Source organism: Perognathus longimembris, chromosome 9, assembly GCF_023159225.1.
Source record: "Perognathus longimembris pacificus isolate PPM17 chromosome 9, ASM2315922v1, whole genome shotgun sequence".
Taxonomy (NCBI): domain Eukaryota; kingdom Metazoa; phylum Chordata; class Mammalia; order Rodentia; family Heteromyidae; genus Perognathus; species Perognathus longimembris.
The window spans coordinates 62960692-62983241 of NC_063169.1; the positions used below are offsets into that span (position 1 = coordinate 62960692).

A 22550-nucleotide genomic window follows, 5' to 3' on the forward strand; every position below is an offset into this window, starting at 1 on the left:
AGGCCAGAGAGTGAAGGGTTGAGGCTTTGGGAGGGCCTCTGGTCACAGACTCCATGCTCCGATTGACCATGGAGGCTCAAAGGTCGTGACAGGTAGAGGACCTTCTTTTCCCATCAAGGCCCATTGGATAGTATAACATCATTTCTAGGCCAGTCCAAATTAACTGATGCAGGAAGGCAGGCCACAAGCAAGCCCGAAGTGCCACCTTTCTGCCCCGTCACATAAGAAAGGTTCCCCAAGCCTTGTGTGGCCTGAGAGCTGGAGGACCCCCACTACATGAATGTGGACGTTCCTCTAAACCCAAGAGCCCCATTTTGCTGACCCCTGTTTCCACGGTAGGTTTATGCCACACCCATAAAGTATAAGATGAGTTGAAGACATGGTACCTGCTTCGTAAGAGTCTTAAGTTATGTAATACATGAAATGTCATACAGCAGTACCCTGTACCTTGTAGAAAATGAATAAATAGAAAATAACAATCATGACCCTTACCAGCCCTATCACTGGTTAAAGGAGCACTATTTACATTGTTTTACCTAAAGTCTTTCTTAAAATAATCAGATTAGCCAATTCACTACAGTAGAAATTTAGTTAGGAAAAAAAAGGAGGAGAAGTTAACAGTTAATTCTGATATTACTCTTTTGAAGGCAACTAGATGGTTTCTAATGAACTCACTGAAAATTTGAAGTGGAACCTAATTAGAAGGGAGGAGGGTGGTGGGGAAGAGTACCAATGTAGAGCAGGTACCCCAGGTAAGAAGTAGATCCCCTTTGTTCCAGAGGCCATCAGAACATTCCAGAAGTTACTGGAATACTGTGTATTACCTGCTCCATTTGGAAAACTGATATCTGACCATAGATGGTGATACTGTATAGTATTTTACAAGTATCTAAAAGAAAGGATTTAATTTTTTTTTTACCATAAAGAATTAGTAAATGTAGGCAGGTGCTGGGGGCTCACACCTGTAATCCTAGCTACTCAGGAAGTGGAGAACTGAGAATTGTTGTTCAAAGTTGGCCCAGGCAGAAGAAACAGGCACAACATTTCCCCTGGCTGAAAATGACTCTTGTTAAGATTTACAACACACAGTATGTAAGTAGGCTAAGTTCCGGTAACTAGTCGATCTCCCTCCTGCAATCTAATAACTTAATAAATATCAGGTTCTTTCTTCCTCCTACAACAGTCCTTTGGGAATGATTCCCTGAGGTCATTCAGCCTGATGAGACAGGGCTCTGCCATTGTCAACATGTGGCTTCCGTGGTTATGGTGTCTTCACCATCTCAGTGTGAAGGGAATCCATGGGAAGGCAGGTTTCTTACCAACATACAAGTCCCCACATGCTTTCCTCAAACCATTGGTGAGAATCCTGCCACATTTTTTTTTCTTTTTTATTTATTTATTTATTTTTTTGGTTGTTTTTTTTTTTATTAATTGGACATAAATTTTTTTACAAGGTGTTGTGCAAAGAGGGTGTAGTTACATAGTAGGGCAGTGTGTACATTTCTTATGATATCTTACGACCTGTTTTTCTATCCCGTGTCTAGGTCAGGTTGACATATATGCAATATACAATGTATCAAGAACATATACAGTATTCACAGACTTGGTCTCTACTGTCTCTCCATCTCCCTTTGTTAACAGTCATATATCAGGGAGATCATGCCCCTTTGTTTTCTGTGTTCTAGGCTTGTCTCACTCAACATTATTTGTTCGAGTTCTGACCATTTCCCTGCGAATAACAGTATTTCACCATTCCTAATCGCTATGTAGTATTCCATTGTGTATAAGTACCATATTTTTTGGATCCATTCGTCTGTGGAGGGGCATCTGGGTTGTTTCCATATTTTAGCTTTTGTGAATTGTGCCGCGATAAACATGGAAGTACAAATGCCTTTTTGATATCTTGGATTTTGCTGTTTAGGATAGATGCCTAGGAGTGGTATGGCTGGGTCATAGGGTAGGTCTATATTGAGCTTTTTGAGAAACCTCCATACTGTTCTCCAAAGTGGTTGTACTAATTTGCACTCCCACCAACAATGGAGAAGGGTTCCTCTTTCCCCACAGCCCCTCCAGCATTTGTTGTTTCCTGAGTTCAGAGTATAGGCCATTCTAACTGGGGTGAGGTGGTATCTCAGGGTTGTTTTTATTTGCATTTCCTTTACTAGCAGGGATGTTGAGCATTTCCTCATATGTTTCTTTGCCATTTTTATATCTTCTCTTGTGAAGTCTCTCTTTAGCTCTTTTGCCCATTTCCTAATAGGTTTATTGGGCTTGGAGGGGCTTAGTTTTTTGAGTTCTCTGTAGATGACAGATATCAGGCCTTTGTCTGTTGCTGTGCTGGTAAATATCCTTTCCCATATCGTTGGCTGTCTTTCTATTTTGGTGGCTATGTCCTTAGCTGAGAATCCTGCCACATTTTAAAACAAGGTTTTGCAAACAACTGACCGTCTCTATCATGCATTTTATATCAAGGTATTCCTAACTGCAAAACCTACATAATTGCATCCCAAAATAAAAATAATAAATAAGAACTAGACTCTGGTGATCTGTGGCTAAGATCTGAGGATCGTGGTTCAAAGCCAATCTGGGAAGAAAAGTCCCTGAGACTTTGTCTCCAATTAACCAGCAAAAAGTTGGAAGTGGAGGTGTGGTTCAAGTGGTGGAGCACCAGCCTTGAACAAAAAAAGCCAAACGAGTTCAAAGCTCTGAGTTCAAGCGCTAGTACTGGTACAAAAACAAAAAAAATAAGGAAAGAAACAAGAAAGATTTTAGTGATGCTGGGATTATGAGTATTTTGTAATTGTAACCCAGAGAATTTACAATGAGTCTTCCCTTAGGAATGGGAGCAGATTCAGACCCTTGTATCTTTCACTCTTTTTCTTTACCCTTCCTCCCATCATTCCTGTCTACCTCTAAATATTTTGGTTTTTCTACTTGTTCTTATCCATCCATTACCCATGTCAGGCAAAAGGAGAGCTGCTGACCATAGCCTAGTTCAAAGGCAGGAACCATCCTTATCTTCATAGTGTTCTGGAAACCCTATGAGTAGAGACAGTCAATGAGAGGAACAGACCATACTCTATCAGCCATTAGATGTTCCACAGACCGTCCTTGGAAGTCACAAGGTTCTTACAACATTGATGAAGTTTATAAGAAAATTAAATATGTATATATATGTGTATATATATATATATACACACACATATATATATATGTCCGACCCATCTTTGAAACGCATGTCTGTAGCTATTCTGACTTGCCAAAATGAAATGCCCAGACACTTCTTAAAAGAGTAAGCAGAGAAAAACAAATTGTTAAGGTGTTTTTAGTGTGTTGGTAAACTTTGCCCTCCCCACATCGACTAACATCATTATAGATACATTCCCCATGAGAAATTGAAGTCCACTTGAGTCTTTCCAGTGGTGACCTTTAAGAAAATAAACTTACCATTGATAAAATAGTCTATTAATTTGTCCATCTTTACTAGGGTATGGTTTCCAAATCACCAAGAACTTGGTAGTAAAAACATAACAATTGCCAACTGGCATGATAATTATGTATAACATTCAGGTGTCTGCTTAAGAAACAGCCTTGGATGATGGAAAGGTCACTCTGACAATTTTCTGACTATCTTGACTTGCTTATTGAAACTTGGGGCTGGACTAAGGCTAGCCAGGGTGCTGGTGGTCTTGGATCGGGCTGTATAAGGCCACTCTCTCTTTTTCCCTGCTGTCAGAGAGCATGTCTTGAGACTCAGTGATAAATTTGGGTTGTTTCTCTTCCTGCATCAAATGTCTAAGACCCCCCAAAAAAAGAGAATCTTGAGTTTCAGAGTGCCTGCCATCAGTTCTACTGTACTAAGACATATACATTCCCTAAGATCACTATGCTAAATCACTTGTGGGAAATAGGACCTATGGGACAATGGAGTACTGAGCCCAGCACTCAGAAACCTCATAAGAATACATAGGAACATAAGAAAAATGGGAAGATCAGATTTACACTTTAAATAGTTAAGAAATCCATACAAACTGTAAGAAATATGCTAATTTATCTGTTTAAAAACAGAACTCTGGTGACTTGGAGAAATTACCAGTTTCCCATGCCTGCCACCCAGTGTGTGGGGAGAGTGTAACAGGAAGTGAAGTGAGAAAGGAAGAGTGAGAAATAGAAATAGAAGAGAAAGAACAGAGCAGAAGAAATATATAATAGGCTAAGAGGAAAGCAAGAAAAATGAGGGATGCCAACAGGGTTGGGCTTTGAGTGCTTATAGAGGGGGGTTGCCTGATGTGGTAGAGAGTTCTATACTCGTGAGGCCGTCTAGATCCCCAGTTCACTCAAGGATGGAGGCATCTAGGAGAGAGAGAGAGAGAGAGAGAGAGAGAGAGAGAGAGAGAGAGAGAGAGAGAGAGGAGGGAGCATGTGTGCCTGCGTTTCTGGGCTTCTTAGCTATTCTTTGGAACTGGGTGCAATTTCTGAATTTGCCAGGGGCTTCTACTAGATGAAATCTTGCAAAGGCAATTATAAAATTTAGAGATCCAAATGAAGTTCACAGTGTTCCCTAGTACTATGTGGGAACAAATTCACGTTATCATGACAAAGGTTCTGTCAGAGCAGAGTGTACTCAGTGGGCAATTATGACTTGTTTGGAGTAGGTCTGAACACTTCTCTTTGCTCAGACTAGAAGATTAAAGAATGCTTATTGCCAAAAACCCTGGTCTTCATTAATGTTAAATAAGACTAATAAAAAAAAAACTACCACAGATATCCTTAATGCACTTTTTATTCCCATCTTAAGAGAAAAAAATGGCTCAAATCTATTTCAAGGTCTTTTAGTGTGAGAGTTGACTCAATTCTGAAAACTAACATGATTGCTTGTAAATATAAATAGTTCCTGAAAGGAAAAGAAATACACTTTTTAGGAAATATCCTAAGTTAAATATTCTTGTGCCAACTATGTATGGTATTTCTGTCTATAAAAATCTTGATGTTAACAAGAAGATTTAATATGCCAGTGTGTTTCTGGAATTAAAGTGAGAATATCTCCCCCCCCCCCACCCCCCCAGCATAGATTCAGAGATAGACAGCATACTAAAAGGGAAAGGCAGATTGCATCACAGGTAAAGTGGAAATTGGTCAGAGTTTCACTTTATAACTAGGAGCGTGTATTTTCTTTTCATGATGAAAGCACTTTAAAATGTTCGCAACTTAAAAAAAAGAAAAAGCCCCTTCCCATTCTCTATGGCTTTGCTTTTCAGGCAACATTGTGACTTTAAATGAAAGGAAAGGCATTTAAGAAACTTCACTTAGCTCAGGTGATTGAGTAGCTGTTATTGCTGAGCTACTAAAGAATGGCTAATGTATTTCAAAAACTGCCTGGGGGGAAAATCCTATTGAAGATTTGCTAAAACAAGTTCTTTCATTTGGGTTAGAACTGTGCATGTGTACTGTCTTGAATATCCAATTACACTGAGTGGGCAGAAAATTGTAAAATTTAGGAAATTATGTTCTCAGCGCTTAACCTTCAGTTGAGAGCAGTTTCTCATGGCCAAAAATGTCTCCTTCCCCCCTCTCTCCTCCCCCAAAAAAAGTGTTACTTGTACCTGGTGAAACTGATCCCAGAGGATATTAACCCCATCACGGGAAAATCCTAGAGATTGTGTGAGATTTTTTGGTGCCCAGCCACCAAGAAAAACTGTGTGAGTGTCCAATCACCCCTGTGCCCAGCCACCAGAAAAGGGAGAAGCAACTTAGGCTGATGCACAACATATGTTGTCAACTATGTTATTTAGTAGTTAACTGATCTCTGATCATTTGTGTTTCAGTTTGTCCTCTTCCCAAGATTATTTTACCATTTAAAAGAAAGGACTTAGTTCTACTCAGCATCTTGCATGCATGGAAGTTTGAAAGTCATAAAGCCATTGACATGGTAAATTATGAAGAGGACTATTCATGTTAGTATACGTGCATTCACATTGTATCCATCACCAGTAGCTATTACTAGAACTCTTCATTAAGTGCTATAAATGAAATACCTCCCCAACTCCTACTGGTCCTCCCTCAGCCTCCCACCATTTTACGTCTTGTTACAATGAACTTCACCATTCTAAAGAGAATCTTATACTTTCTCACCTGCTATGACTGGCTTGCTCTACTGAGTTCAGTGTCTTCTAAGTTCAGCCATGGTACATCAAATTTCCTCCTTTCCTCAGAGACTGAATAATAAATATTCCATTGTATTTTGAATACTACATTTTGTTTATCCATTCATCTGTTGATGCATACTTGGGTTGCTTTTAATGTTAGCATGGGATTTTTTTAAAAATGATTTAATAGAACCACACCATATTTTAGAACTAGAAATCATTCGGTTAGGTCTGACTATAGATTCCAAAAGCACAGGGAGGAGCTCTATATGTTTTATACTTTGTAGAATTTTGTATGCAGGTTTTCTCTTCCTACCACTCAGCACTGAATCTGATGTACATGGACGAGGCTGTTGATAAATATATGCTGAATAGTTAGCTGTGCATATTTGCAGTAGATATTTGCTGTCATTTTTTTTTCCACACAAGGAAACAGAGATCCAAGTGGTTGTTCCAACTGGTGGTAAATTCTTACTCTGTTGTTTGCTGCCTTAGACCTTGAACAGTCAGTTAACTTCTGCAGCTTTCTATCTCTTCCTTTAAAACGGGAACCACAATGAGTATCTTCTAGGATACTGTGTGATCAGGTGAGTTACTGCCTGTAAAGTACATAGGACAGACCCAGCCTAGCTCAAACCCTTAACAGCTGATAGAGGTCAAAGCCCTAGATGCCAGAGCTAACTATGGGCAGCACTGGGTTATAGCCTGGTCCTACCCCACTCATGTCACTTCGAAACAACTGGAAAGCTGGGTGTTGGAGGCTCATGCCTATAATCCTAGCTACTTAGGAGGCTATGATTTAAGGATTGTGGTTCAAAGCCAGCCCAGGCAGAAAAAAAAAAATCCCCATGACACTCATCTCCAACTACCCACTCAAAAGTCTCAAGTGGTGCTGTGGCTCAAATGGTAGAGCACTAGCTTTGAGCATACAGAGGCTCAGGGACAGCACCCAGGCCCTGAGTTCAAGCCACCCCCACCCCCACCCCCCAAAAAAAACCAGTTGGAAAAATCGAAAGCATTTTATTGAGTGCCCCTTACGTACTAGTTAAGGCAGGTCCTCCTGTATACTTATGAACGATACATACTTTGAATGAACATTTGTAGGATTTGTTTCTTTTGTTGCCCAGTTTTCTAGGTCTCAACCACTGCCAGAAATCAAGTTGAGAATGGGTCTCTGAAGAGACTGCTGCTTCATCTAGTCACTTCCTTCTTGATACAAGTCTAAAGCAACCCAGAATTTGCCCTTCCTCCTCCAATACTAGTATAGGTAGCTTGTGATGATGAAAAATATCTGTTTTTAATTTTTCTGCAAGACCTTGTATTGCTGGGTTTGTGTAAAGGTAATTGTTAACAGATCAGTTGAAACTTTGGTCCCCTCTCTCTTCCCAACTCCTGTTCTGAGGTAGGAGCCACATCCAGAATCCCAGGTTCCCATGTGAACCAGAAGAAATACAGGAGGGTTCTGGATAGAATCTATAAACATTTGATTTGGGCTGAGTCAAACTGGGGTTGATTAATAGACAGAGCTTGGGTCTGGACTTGGGTCCCTCACTGACAGTCAGCTGTGTGCCCCTGGACAAATAGCCCGTCTGACCTCAGCCTCTGGCTGTATAAATGAGTCCGATTCAGAAAGCTTCAATGTACAGATGACTGGCGATCACATCCCCACCAGCCTCAGCTCTCAAGAATGCAACCAGAAAATAAGTGAGTCCTTTGAGCTGCCAACACAGATATTTCACACACTGAACAGCGAACCCTGTGTCTTGACCCACGAAGTGGCCCAAGCTCTCACTATGGGCCCATTGACACTACATGTTTAAAATAAGCTTGATTATTTGGTGTTCTGGCCTACAGCCACTCGCAAGGGGTGGAGCAAGGTGACTGTGGCAGCTAAGGAACTAGAGGGAAGAATAACTTCCTCCATCTAACCAGCGTAAGACCACGGAGAACAGGGCAGGGGCTGCAGTCGCTCTGATGACTTCTACTTGGGAGTGGAACTGAGCTGACCTTCTTTCTGATAGACCTCAGTACTTTTTTTTTTTTTTAATCTCCTTATTTGCCAGTACCAGGGCTTGAACTCAGGGTCTAGATGCTCTCCCTTAGCTTGTCACTCAAGGTTGTTTCTCTCTTTCATTTGAACCACACCTCCACTCCTGGCTTTTTGCTGGTTAATTGAAGAAAAGCGTCTCATGGATTTTTCTACACAGGCTGACTTTCAAACTGCAGTCCTCAGACCTCAGCCTCCTTAGTAGTTAGGATTATAGGCATGAGCTGCCAGGGCCCAGCTCAGGAATTATTCTACTGTGTTAGCTACAGCATCTAACATACATTGTCTGATGCCTGGCCTTCATAAACAAAGAGTTTATAGCTAACTTTATAGGTGTGTTTTATTTGTGGTAAAGGAGTCATAACTTCAATTTTAAACCACAACTCACAACCATAAGTACACTCACAATGTTGTGCAGCTATCACTATTGTTCTCTTCCAGATCTTTCTCATCATCCCCATTAAACAGGAACTGCCTACTCTCCTCCCTCCTTTCTCAGTCTACTTCCTGTTTGTGACCTGTCCCAGGTCCCCGGTGCCTAGGGACTCAGGCCCTATTAGTTCCAAGGTTCATCCACATGGTAGCAGGTGTCCACATTTCATTCCTTCCAATGAACTTGTAATACTTGGGGGTGGGGGGGATTATGCAATAACAGACCCCTGAACAAAAGTGAAATTAAAGCTAGTAAAAAGACAAAACTGTCTGTCTTCTATACATGGAGGGGCATTCGGAAAACAATCCAGGTATGCAGGGAAGTTAGGGGGTCCCGACCAAGACAAAACCAAATGCTTATTCGACTTTGAACAAGATTCACAAAACAAAGAGTTTTGATTTTATTGAACTAATAGGAAGAAACCCACCCAGAAAGTAGGTTACAGATAGTGGAGGCAGATGACAGCCTGCCCCTGAGGTTTCAAACGCCAAATAAATAGGTCACTCCTCAGTTCCCTCTCTTTCCTGTTATGATGTCTATAAGATTGTGCCTGTGTGTGTGTGTGAGTGTGTGTGTGTGTGTGTGTGTGTGAAGAGGCAAAGGAGCCATTCCTTTAAACTTGAAGATACTTTTCTTTTAGAAAAAAAAAAAAGTCCTTTTTTTTTCTCTCTCTCTGCACATACAAGAAATGTCCCAGCATTCCTCTGCTGATGGAAGGGCTCTGAGCCCCTGCTGTTAGGCTTTCTGGAGGCTCCCACAGGGGGTGAGGAAGGAGGGTTTGGGGGCCAGCCCACAATCAATGCCCAGCTGCTTTTATCCTCTCTCCACAAAGCCAGGGATAAATCACTTACCCTGGGGTCTGTTTAGGGCCCAGACAATGGTGTAACAAATGCAGATGCTCAGAGAAAAGGGCTGAGAGTTAATCTACTTTTGATTAGAAAAGTGGTTCTTTTCTTGTCTTGTGCCCAGGCTGGGAAGATGGGGAGTCGTTTAGCAACCTTTGTCACCTTCAAGAGATGGTGCTGGTGTTGTAAAGAGAGAAAGAGAGAGAGAGAGAGAGAGAGAGAGAGAGAGAGAGAGAGAGACTGGGGGTGGGGGCAGGAGAAACGCTGGACTGGATTTGGGAGGCTGAGCTTGTCTTGCCACTATTTGTATTGGGGGGTGGGGGAGAGAGCAGTGGCCCTCTAAGGGGCCTCTTTCATCTGACCCTTCTGGTCTCTGCTTCACCCTGGTGGAAGATATTCAAATGTCCAGGAATTTGTTCTGCAAACATCAGTTCTGGCAGTTAAAACACAGCTTGTACCCCAGGGCTGACATCAATTCTGAGGGGGAGAAAGAGCTACAGAGGAGTTTCTAGCTCTTTGGGAGATGACCCAGACTCCTTTCCTCCTGGATTTACAAAGGGCAATGCTTCTAGCATCACGGGACCCTGACCCTGGGGTAGGAAGGCTCAGAAAAGATGGGGACACGTCTTAAAGGTGACTTAGCCAGGTGTGACTGAGCTGGAGGGACAGTACTAGCAGCCAGGATAGACTGAGAAGAGGGAAGTTGGGGGGACAGGGGAAAAGGACATTACTGCTGGTAGAGCAGAGGAGCGGGCAGGGCTGGAACATGGCAGAAGAGAAGCCCAGAAAGGTGGGCAGGGACCATAGACCTCAAAGGAAACAACTCTTATCTCCGCTGAAGGTTATGACAAATCATTGAAGGAGTTTAGTGGGAGACACAGCTTTCGATCTGAGGGGGTTTTTTTGTTTTTGTTGGCGTTGTCGTTTTTCTTTTTGTCGGTTGTGGAGCTTGAACTCTAGGCCTGGGCGCTGTCCCTGAGCTCTTCAGCTCAAGGCTAGAGCCCTACCACTTGAGCCACAGCACCACTTCCATTGTTCTGGTGGTTTATTAGAGATCAGAGTCTCATAGACGTTCCTGCCTGGGCTGGCTTTGAACCTCGATCCTCAGATCTCATGCTCCTGAGTAGCTAGGATTACAGGTGTGAGCCACCAGTGCCCAGCCCAATCTGAGTTTTACAAGTCATTTGAAAATTAGAAATTAAGTAATGTGACCAGAATTTTAGGTCAGAGGCCTCAGCTCCTGGAGTCCCAGCAGACTTGGTCAGTGAAGCTAGCTAGTGTTACTGGCATGAGTTTTGCACTCTCTAGGGAAGGAGGGAAGCTAACCAGTCTCAGACAGACTGTGGTCTTGGTGATCATTATCTTAGGATTGGTGGGAAGGGGGCTTGTCACAACAAGAAAACCATTGCTGCCAGGGGCTGGTGGCTCACACCTATGATCCTAGATACTCGGGAGACTGAGGTCTGAGAATCTGTTTGAAGCCAGCCAAACAGAAAAGTCTGTGAGACTCTTGTCTCCAGTGAACCAGCAAAAAGCTGGAAATGGAGATGTGGCTTATGTGGTAGAGTACCAACCTTAAGTGGAAAGGCCAAGTGTGTGTGTGTGTGTGTGTGTGTGTGTGTGTGTGTGTGTGTGTGTGAGAGAGAGAGAGAGAGAGAGAGAGAGATCCTGAGTTCAAGCCCTAGTACAGAAGAAAGAAAACAGAGAGGAGAACGAGAGAGGGGGAGAGAGAGAGAAAGGGGGAGAGGGAAGGGAGAGGGAGAGAGAGAGAGAGAGAGAGAGAGAGAGGAGGAGGAGGAGGAGGAGGAGGAGGAGGAGGAGGAGGAGGAGGAGGAGGAGGAGGAGGAGGAGGATGAGGAGGAGGAGGAGGAAGAGGAGGAGGAGGAGGAGGGTCTCAGAAACCTGGGGCAGTGGGATTTTCCATGCATCTGACCCTCTCCCGCCATGGATGGTTGATAAGTAGCTGCCTGTAGAAATTAGTCTTGAGCGTCTCTCACGGTACAGGGACAGAACTTGTCCTCCTGTGTCAGTGCACACATAGAATTTATTGACTGCAGTCCAGCCCACCTCTTTCTTAGCCCTGCCTAGAAGGAAACATGACAGCCACTGCCACCGGCCAGTGTGCTCAGCCTCGGGCCAGGTGCCTGGAATGCAGCATGGCGGTCAATCCCCAAAAGGCAGAGGAGGCCTGGGCTTTGTGTAAGTCCTACTTGGGAGCTAAATCAGCGGAGTCTCAGCAAAGCCATCCGCCCACCCGCAGTCCAGGGCTCAGATCCAGGCTTCCTGATCTGTAGCGGGTGCATTTTCAGTATACCATCCCTGGAGCCTGTCCATGGTGAGCCTGGCATCCGATCCCCCAAACTCTGCTCTGACCTCACATCAGTTGCTGTCCTGGAACAGCACATTGGCAGCCAATGGGGCAACAACAACAACAACACACCACACAGTACTTCTGTTCAGATCTCACAATCGCTGCTGCAGAAAGCCCTATCGCCTTGCTCTGTGAGGGGAACAGCTGGGGCAAGGACTGGGAATTGAATTCAGGATTGCATGCCTACCTCCTGAGCCAGGCCACGGGGCTTTGCTTTTAGCTTGTTTTTTTCAGGTAAGGTCTTGCACTTTTGCCAGGGTTGACCTCAGACTGCAGTCCTCCAAGTGCTGCCTCCAAAGTAGCTGAGACACAGGCACGCACCACCACATTTTACACACACACACGCACAATCTCTTGAAAAATCACTACGAATATCCTGTCTTATGAGCGTGTTTCACTTTCACGCTCTGTCTATTGTGCTGGCTCACTGGTGTCAATTCTGAGTGACAACGAGGTGTCATAGACATTGTACTTTAAAGAGAGGAACGAAAATAGTTTCCCCAAATCACACATTTCATCTCTTGGGCACGATTTTGACCCAGGTCTCCAGAACAGGATAACGAAAAGAAATCTTGTAACATATTCCCTCGCTAAGCCCCCTTTGCAAATAACTAAGTTCCTGGGGAACATCCCATCATTTAAGTCATCCTGCATCCCTAGGGAACACCCCCCCACACACACTTTCCCTGCTTTCCCTCTGCGGGGTCCCTCTGCCTGTCTCTGCAAGCCGTCAGCCATCCATAACTGTGTCTGTGTCAACAAATAACTTTCAGTAGTCTTTGCTATGATGAGATCAACTACAGTATAAGGGCAATCCGATATGTCCTAGGGCTCCTCTTTGTTTTTGGTACAGTGAATGGAATCATTTGGCCTGTGTACTTCCATATTTAGCAATGGATTACCTAATGCTGTCAGGGAAATCACATTCATCGCCCTTGAGAAGCTGCTCGGAAGGTCAGGTCTTGTGTAGATTCTTTATTTTAATATATTCAACCCCATTGAACTGTGATTTTCAAAGAGAATAGCGTCACCTTGATCTCTGTGACTCTGTAAATGGCAAGTTGTAAATGGAAGTTCTTCTCTTTCTACTTAATACTATCCAGGTAGCCTTGTCTCTTTGGTTTGTTTGAAACTTTATTTGGTTTCAAGGCTGGAGTTCTAAGGAATCTAGCCCGAATAACACAATGCTTTTATCTTTAAAGCCTCTGACCAATCAAATGAACACTGTTTGAGTGTCTATTGTATGTAAGTAGACTTGCTATGAGAATTAACTATATTTTGTTTTGGTCTCTGTAAAATTGATTATAAAGTGTTGCATCTTATTAGATAAATCATATAGTTAACGCATGCTTAGGTTATGCATACAATAATCAGTAATGTGTACATGGAAATGTTGGATGTGTTTGTGCTATTATTTGGTGTCCATGGTTCAAATTTCTGAACCTCTACAATTAAGACTCAGGTAGAAACTGGGCACCCATGACTTACGCCTGTAATCCTAACTAATCAAGAAACTGAGATCTGAGGATCTTGGTTTAAAGCTTAGCCCAGGCAGAAAAGTCTCTTGAGACTATTTCCAATTAATCACTAAAAAGCTGAAAGTGGAGGTGTGGCTCAAGTGGTAGAGCACCAGCCTGAAGCAAAAGAGCCAAGTAAGATCTCTATGCCCTGAGTTGAATCTCTAGTACCAACACACACACACACTCTCTCTCTCTCTCCCTCCCCGCCGACCCCCCATCTAATGCCTAGAATAAATCAACAGCAAGCTTTCCTCTTGTTCATACATAACTGTTCATGGACAGAATCTTTGAAGCAAGGTGGTGGGTTTTTGATGCCCAGGCTCTAGCCAGCCAGTCCCTGTTTGAATATAACTTGAGGCATATATTCCCTTTGCAATGGTAGAAGCATAATGAAACCTATCTAAGCTTCCAGTAAAAGGGATTAAGAAAGGAACCCACTCTTTAGGGTGCAGTGACAATTAAATAAAATAACACACAATCAACTAATTCAGAGAGCTAGCAATAAACTTTAAGAGGATGATAAATAGCACTGAGGAGGAGTTGTAATTTCGATTATCTAATCATGTGCATTTATTTTACTGATCTTTTATTTTTTTCCCACAGTATAAAAATTAAAAATCCCTTTGGGCTGTACTTAATTTGCCTTAATTACCATAATTCAAAGTACAGCAGCAGTGCTCTGATTGTAATTGAGATGAATCAGTTTCTGATTTTCAGGGATGTGAAGCATTGCCAAGACCGCCGTATCCCTCCGCCACCTCCTCAGCCATCCTTGTTTTCTACTTCAAAGATTGAAGCCACATCTAATTATATATGACTGCACCTCTTTACCTGGCTCGTGACCAGGAGCATTAAAATAGTAAATAAATAAGTAAAAGAAAGTATGTAAAGTTAACCAGATAACGAGCAGAGAAAGAAAAAGTGATGGAAGCCAGGTGGCTCACTTTGGTAACCCTAGCTACTCAAAATGGCTGCGATTGGAGGATCCTGCCTCGAAGCCAGCCCAGGTGAGAAAGCTTGTGAGACTCTTATCGCCACTTAACCAGCGAGAAGCTGGAAGGGTGACACCGTGGCTCAGGTGATAGAACAGCAGTCTTGAGGGAAGCTGCTAAGGGATAGTGCCCAGACCCTGGATTCAAGCCCCAGGTCCTCAGTTTAAGAAGCCCTAGTTCACACACACACACACACACACACACACACACACACACACATATTTAAGCGTGTTATATTTCCATTTATTCAAAAGAACCTATATCCTCATGCTGGGTGACTATCAACTCCCCAACTCCCCAACTCTTTGTCAGTGTTCTATAGGGTGGTGCCCACATCTGAACTGAAGGGTATTTCCAGCTTCCCCAGAACATTCTGAGCAAACTGGTCACAGGTGCTATCCTAATAAGCCTTCCTTGGGGCCCTCTTTCAGTCATTGCATCCTTATAAGCCTAGTCTGACATGTGATTTTAACTTCCGTGTGTGTGTGTGTGTGTGTGTGTGTCAGTCATGATGTCAGGCCCTGGGTACTGTCCTTGAGCTTTTCTACTGAAGGCTCGTGCTCTACTACTTGAGCCACAGCTCCACTTCTGGCTTTTTTTTTTTTTAATAGGTTGCTAACTGGAGATAGGAGTCTCAGTGGGCTTTGCTACTTGGCTGGCTTAGAAATGAGATCTTCAGATCTCAGCTCCTGAGTAGCTTGGATTACAGGTGTGAGCCACCCGCTCCTACGCGTTCTCCTGAGGCCACCTTCCTTTCAGCTCTCTCTTCTCTCTCTGAGGTGGGGAGAGCTGCATGTGCTGGGCCTTGGTCATGTGACTTGTGTCTTCCCAGGTACCCTGTGCAGAGGACAAGAGTGAGCAGCTGTTGAGCCACAGGGCAACTGCGTGTCTAGATTAGGCAGGCCTTGTCCCCTTCTCCACATCCCATACTTCATCTTGATAGGGCAAAGTCCAGATGAGAGGTCCAGTCAATCAGAAAGACCTAGAACTGCCCTGCTGTGGCTTCTGCACACCAGGCCAGCAGGAACGACTCTGGGTTTGCTCTACCTCACCTGCCACTTGACAAAGGAAAGCTGGAGGGAAGATGCAGAAAGTCCTGGGTACTCAGGGCCTCCCCAAGGCCTCGGGGTGGGGGTGGGTACGTGGCCTTGAGGGGAGCTGGTGGAGCAACACCCTCCTCCTAGGAGTACAAAAGGAGAGAGGAGAGAGGAGCTCCCAGCATCCTTCTGCTGAGCCTAGCGTGGTTGAGCAGTTGCTTAAGCCGTGACTCTTACCCTGGACTTGCTGCACCCTGGACTCCATCCTTCTTCTCATTCTCCTCATCCCTGCTCTCTACCCGCCTCACAGGCTCAGGCCTGGGCTGCCCTGTACCCCACTTGGGGCTAAGCAGCCCCCTGCAGTGTGTGATTCCCCTCTATCTTCTGTACGAGGTGAGAAGGAGCTTTGCTCCGTCCTTCGGTGCCCTGTGCAGTCAGGAAGAGCTGTGTCCTTCTGCACACCATCATCTTTCTCCAGCTGGGTGCAGCCCTGAGACCTTCCCATCCTGAGCCCACCCACTTCGGGTTGCCCTGCGCCTCGCCTTCTCGCCTCTGTCCTGTGCAGCAGGGTCCCCATTGGCTTCTCTCTCGGTGTTGTCCCCCTGCTGATCTTCATGGAGTCTGTTCCTCCACTTCCTTCTCCTTCTGTCCCTTCCTGCCACTGACTGTTTACAAGTCCTGTGTCCAGAACATCAGTCTGCTTGTTTCTCTTTAGCTCCTGGGAGAAAGGGATCGTGTGTGCTTCATTAAAAAAAAAAAAGCAAGAAAAATTCTTGTGAAACAGAGCTTGGTTGTCTGAATGAACGCGAGGGGCTCCTAATGTAAATCGATACACTACTGTGAGCCATTCCAATTTCGGTGGCATGGCAAATGTAACACATGGCAGGAGAGTACTTTCTGGAAAAGGCAGGGGAATTGGAGAAATGGAAAAAGATGTTTTCTCTCACACAGAAACCCTTCCTTCATCCAAAAAGAAAGCAGATCTTAAGAACTACCAAAGAGCTTGGCAGGTGCAAGTGTTCGCAGCCGAAGCTGGTGTGAAAAGTGCCAGCCTTGCCCACAGGCAGCCTTGTGAAATGGGAGCAGGAGAATGTAGGATAGACATCTCCTGTTCCTTCTGTTTCTACAAGCCGGAAGAGAGAGCGAGGAGAAAAAAATGGCAATAATTTTTAAAAATGTAAGTGTTGATTGACGTTAGAATTGTAGCTAGCGTTTTCTCTTGTTATAGTTTATCACTCTTACCAGGCCAAATAGGTTCTATCATTTCACGACGGTTCCAGTGGAATGGCTCTTAACCAAATTCTCTCTGGGCAGCTTAAAGAAATAGGTTAGGAAGGACACTGAATTTGCCTTCTGTTTCTAGCAATCTCTATAGATCTAGGGTATCCATTTTACAGTTAAATGGTTATCTAAATCTCAAACTGGGGAGGGACTGTGTGTGTGTGTGTGTGTGTGTGTGTGTGTGTGTGTATGCACACACATGTACCTGCACAGGTTTTCTTTCAGCCTTCCACACACTAAGACTTTCGCAAAATATGATGAGAAAATGAATGACTAAAAACACACACACAAAAAAAAACAAGGAAGACATACCAGATATTACACTCAGATTTATGACTCAATTCATCAACAAGTATTCAAATGATTAAATTATACTAAAATATTAAATTTAAAAAATGTGTTATGATTAGGGTACTGGTGGCTCAAGCTTGTAATCCTAGCTACTCAAGAGGCTGAGATCTGCAGATCTCAGTTCAAGACCAATCCAGGGAAGGAAAGTCCAAGGAACTCTTATCTCCAGTTAACCTCCTGAAAGCTGTAAGTGGTAGAGCACCAGCTTTGAGCAACAAAGTGCTAGGACAACACCCATGGCCCGGGTGGAAGCCTACTCCCAGCACAATTATTTTATTAGTAGTAAGTTTTAAAAATCTACATTAAAATAACTCAAACTGTTGTGTACAAGTTTCTACATGGTTGATTTTTTTTTTGCCAGTCCTGGGCCTTGAACTCAGGGCCTGAGCACTGTCCCTGGCTTCTTTTTGCTCAAGGCTAGCACTCTGCCACTTGAGCCACAGCACCACTTCTGGCCGTTTTCTGTATATGTGGTGCTGGGGAATCGAACCCAGGGCTTCATGCATATGAGGCAAGCACTCTTGCCACTAGGCCACATCCCCAGCCCCTCTACATGGTTGGTTTCAATGTCTGTACTTCTCCTTTTGCAGAGCAAAAACAGTTTGCAAACTGATTCCTGTCCATGGGCGCACTCTGAATAGCACCAAATTAGGCTATCCTTGGATCTTTTCTCGTTTGCTGGTCCTGGGCTTGAACTCAGGGCCACTTGCTCTTGCTTGGCTTCTTTCACTCAAGGCCAGCACTTTGCCACTTGAGCCTCCACTTCCAGCACACTGGACATTTCAGTGGTGGGAGGAGAAAATCATGTTCGAAATCTCACACTGGTGGAGATCTTAAAAACATAAACTCATTGGAAGAGAGATGCCTTAAAGGAAACCAAAATATCACCAAGTAGTGATGCCTTTTGTTTTTTAAGAGCCTCTTGCTGTTCTCCCCTCCCCCAAAGTCGGGCTGATTCTTTGATGTTCTTGGAGCATAATTATTCCCCATGCAAACATTTTAAATGGTTCCTTCATCGTGCACAGGAGGGAAGCCCAGCATGCTGACCTCAAGCCAATAAAATTAATAAGCAGCATGGCAGGTGCTAATAAATTTCCCCGGTGCCCTTGCCCTGTCATTTGTGTCACAGAATGAACTGTTATTAGTGCCAAGATGCAAAGCTCTGGTTTTGGTTTTCGATGAGTTTACAGCGTGTGCGTGCGGTACGCGCTATGGTAGTTGTCAGTGACTGGCTCTGGATGTAAGTATCCTATTTGAAAAGATTTAATTATGATCAGCAGGGGAAGCAAGTGTGGCCATGCAGCTTTGATCTGTTATCTAGAGTGACCTACAAAACATGGCCTCTCTTAATGGTCTGTTTCCTCAACGACTTTGGAAAACAAGCAGCGTTTAACATCTAGTGTGTCTCTCCCAAGAAGGCGGAAGGTTTTGAAACTTTTTTTCACTGGAGATGAGCCACCCTTTGTTGAAAGAAGCCCTAATTCTCAGTCTCTGTCTCCGGATGAAATTCCTGGAGCTCCTTAATTTGGTCTTTTGCTCACATGAAGAATTTAGTCTCGTGTGGCTTCTGCCAGCGAGCAGGCTTTGCACTTGCAGTGAGAAGATGGATTGTTGATTGTCTCCTTAAGCCCTGTGCAGCTGTCTGCCGCTAACCAGGTGACTCTGGTTGCCCTGGCTCGGGCCTGTCCAGAGACTGGTGTTTTACCTCTTTCATTTTGGGTGTGGTCTTTGGAATTGTAGAGCAGCAAACAGGGGACTGCATGCATCTATCTGTTCTTCTACATCGTCCCAGCTGTTTTCACTCTTGCCTTTCTTGCGCGTTTGCCTCCTGCTGAGTAGTTTCTGCAGCATGTCTAGGAGAAGAGGACTCTGTCATGATCTCTCATACAGGGGTGGAAACCAGTTTGGCTCTGCTGGGCTCAGATAGCTCAGCAGTGACCTCCTGTGTGTCTCAGCCTGTGTTAAATGTGTTTTGAGCTGGGCTCTGGTCGCTCACGCCTGTAATCCTAGCTACTCAGCAGGCTGAGATCTGAGAATCACAGTTCAAAACCAGCCCGAGCAATGAAGTCCAGGAGACTCTTATTTCCAATTAAGCACCAAAAAAAAGCTGAATGTAGAGCTGTGGCTCAGGTGTTGGGATGCTAGCCTTGAGCAAAATAGCTCAAGGACAGTGTCCAGGCCCTGAGTTCAAGCCCCAGGATGAGCAAAACAAAAAAGTGTTTGGAGGCTGTTTCTATGCTAAAATATGTCCATAGTATGGCCTTATCACGGAAAATGAATTATGTGCTTATTTTCTTTTTATAAAAATTACACTATTATTAAATATAATTTTATTCTTATTAAGGTATTGTACAGAGGGTTACCATTTCATAATGAATGCATTTCTCTCTTGGACAATCTCACCCCTTCCTTTGCTCTTCCCTAGTTTCTCCCTCCCATCCCCGCCCACAAGTTGTGTATACTTCATATGCTTATTTTTCTTAACTTTTATGAGTAAAATAGTATTGGAGGGGAAATTTAGTTCTATTCTCTAACAACTGATATCTTTATGACTTCAAGGTGATGTGTAAAACAACTCCACATTGCAGAATGGGTTGTTTCTGTTTTTCCCGCTACATGAGTTTTATAGCGCTCTCTCTCTCTCTCTCTCTTCCTTCCCCCCTACCCATCTTTCTCTTCTTGTACTGGGACTTAAACACAGGGCCTGGGCACGCTGTCCCTTAGCTTTTCCCCTCTGCCTAGTGCTCTTCCACTTGAGCTTCTGGCTTTTTGGTGGTTAATTGGAAGTATGAGTCTCAAGCATTTTTCCTTCTCAGGCTGGCTGTGAACCTCGATCCTCAGATCTCAGCCTCTTGAATAGCAATGCAAGCATAAGCTATAAGCTCCCAGTCTTCGGCGCTCTCTCTCTCTCTCTCTCTCTCTCTCTCTCTCTCTCTCTCTCTCTCTCTCTCTCTCTCTCTCTGCCAGTCCCAGGGCTTGAACTCAGGGCCTGTCCTTGAGCTTCTTTTGCTCAAGGCTAGCACTCTACCACTTGAGCCACAGCACCACATCTGGCTTTTTCTGTGTATGTGGAACTGAGGAATTGAACCCAGGGTTTCATGCATGCTAGGCAAGCACTCTACCACTAAGCCACATTCCCAGGCCTGGAATCTCTTTCTGTTTTGTTTTTTTTAACCATTCCTGGGTCTTGAACTCAGGACATGGGAGCTGTTTCTGAGTCCTTGAGCTTTTGTGCCCAAGACTAGCCTTCTACAACTTGAGCCACAGCTCCACACCTAGTGTGTGTGTGTGTGTGTGTGTGTGTGTGTGTGTGTGTGTGTGTGTGTTTGGTTAATTGGAGATAAGAGTCTCACAGATCCTGGCTTCAAACCATGATCCTCAGATATCCCCTGAGTAGCTAGGATGACAGTCATGAGCCACTGGTATCCACATAGAGTCTCTTTTAATCATATAAATAAATCAGCCCAGGGCATAGGAGATACTCGACATTATTACCACTAACTTTAATCTTCATGCATCCAGGAGAGCTGTGATGCGTGTTAGGGGGTAGACGCTTATACCACACTCTTTCTCCTGGCTAAAACCTCACATTCTATAAATAGGTAAGTATCATCTTCATTAATGAGACAGCAACTCTGAATTCTCCTGGTAGCGGTAATGAGTGCCTTAGTATCGTGATTACTATAAAAAGATATGAATTATTCATCTTGCATAATTATAGATGACTAGGAAAATGTCAGGAGTATTTATGATCCTTCTCATTGACTTCTCAGGATTACCTTGCCTGTATCAGGGACCAAACAAAGCTCCCCCTGGCACCTGAGGACCGAGCTGCCCTTTTCGGGAACATACAGGATATCTACCACTTCAATAGGTAAGTGGATCCTAAAAGATCGTCTCTAAGGTGAGAAGCGTATGAATGTCTCCTGAGCAAACACAGCCTAAGGAAACTTTACTTTTCATCTCTAACTAAGGGGCTGATTTCCTCCCCCTCTTTGGTTTCTTTGAGATATGGTCTCACTATGTAGCCTAAGGTATTCTGGAACCTTCCATCCTCCTGCCTCAGTCTTCTGAACTCTTGGAATATATGCATTTGTTACCATACCTACTTAACCCTCAAACTTTTTTTTCACCAATCCTGGGGCTTGAACTCAGGGCCTGGGCACTGTCCCTGAGCTTCTTTTGCTCAAGGCTAGCACTCTATCACTTGAGCCACAGCACCACTTCAGCTTTTTTGTTTGTTTGTTTACATGGTACTGAGGGCTCGAACCCAGGGCTTCATGCATGCTAGGCAAGCACTCTACCACTAGGCCACAGACCCAGCCTAGGCCTCAAACATTTTTATGGACCCTTGTGCCCTGGTATTTTTCTGGCTGGAAACATCCTTACATCTTCTATGACTCTCCCATTTAGCCGATATTCTATCCGTCTCCATCTTTCTGACTCAAGGCAGAGACCTATTAGTCTTGGTAGGGCATGGAAATCTTTCTTCCACACCAAGACATAAACACGACACCCTAACAGCCATACCTGCTCAGTTTGGTTAATCCCCACCTACACTGGATTTTCCATGAATTTTCTTCTGCTTGGGTGTGAGCTGAACACAGTAAACATACAGTAAACCCTGTACACCATCTGTTCAATTATGCATTTCAAGTAACTTAGCAGGAACTTGTCAGTAGCTAGTAGGGTAGGAAATACTAGGCTAGAAAATTACACTAGTAAACAAGACCCGGAGGTAGATAAGACAGGAGTGAGTAAGGAAGTTATCCGTTGAGAAACTGGGACGAGAGACAGGTGGGAAGACAGGTAGATGGACAGGCTAGGAGCACTGCTGCTCCGATTCAGCCTGTGGGGACTGGAATCCAAGCTAAGCCATATGGGTGGCTCTTGGTGAGTCTTAACCGAATCAGTCCCCACTTGCCTCGAGTCTCTTCGCACCTTACAAATGCAGCTTGGCAGGCTCCCATGAGCACACACACTTCTCTTCGTTCCCTTTCTCTTGTGGCCCTCAGCAAATTCTAGCCCAGGATACTATGGACTTTCCTATCACTTCTGTTGTTTCTTCCCTCCCCCTCCCAGAACCCTCCAGGGAAAGAATTCCTACCCAAGGACTATAGGTGTGAGGCACCAGTGTCCGGCTTTTTTTTTTTTTTTTTGCCAGTCCTGGGCCTTGGACTCAGGGCCTGAGCACTGTCCCTGGCTTCTTCCCGCTCAAGGCTAGCACTCTGCCACTTGAGCCACAGCGCCGCTTCTGGCCGTTTTCTGTATATGTGGTGCTGGGGAATCGAACCTAGGGCCTCGTGTATCCGAGGCAGGCACTCTTGCCACTAGGCTATATCCGGGTGTCCGGCTTTTGAAGCTTTATTTAAAAATACAATGGCTGGCTGGGAGCTGGTAGCTCACACCTCTAGTCCTAGCTACTTAGCAGGGTGAGCTCTGAGAATTGAGGTTCAAAGCCAGCTCAGGCAGGAAAGTCTGTAAGATTCTTACCTCCAAGCAGCAAATAAAAAAAAGCCGGAAGTGA

At 44.3% G+C, this 22550-nt stretch overlaps 1 protein-coding gene across 2 annotated transcripts in view; it reads left to right on the forward strand.

Annotated features, from left to right (window-relative positions):
- Positions 1-22550, forward strand: part of Plekhg1 (pleckstrin homology and RhoGEF domain containing G1) — a 174805-nt gene that overhangs the window by 110097 nt on the left and 42158 nt on the right. For both annotated transcript variants that reach the window (XM_048354285.1, XM_048354284.1), the window contains one exon: positions 20797-20897. In XM_048354285.1, coding sequence (XP_048210242.1) covers positions 20797-20897 — 101 coding nt within the window. The remainder of the gene's footprint in view (positions 1-20796; positions 20898-22550) is intronic.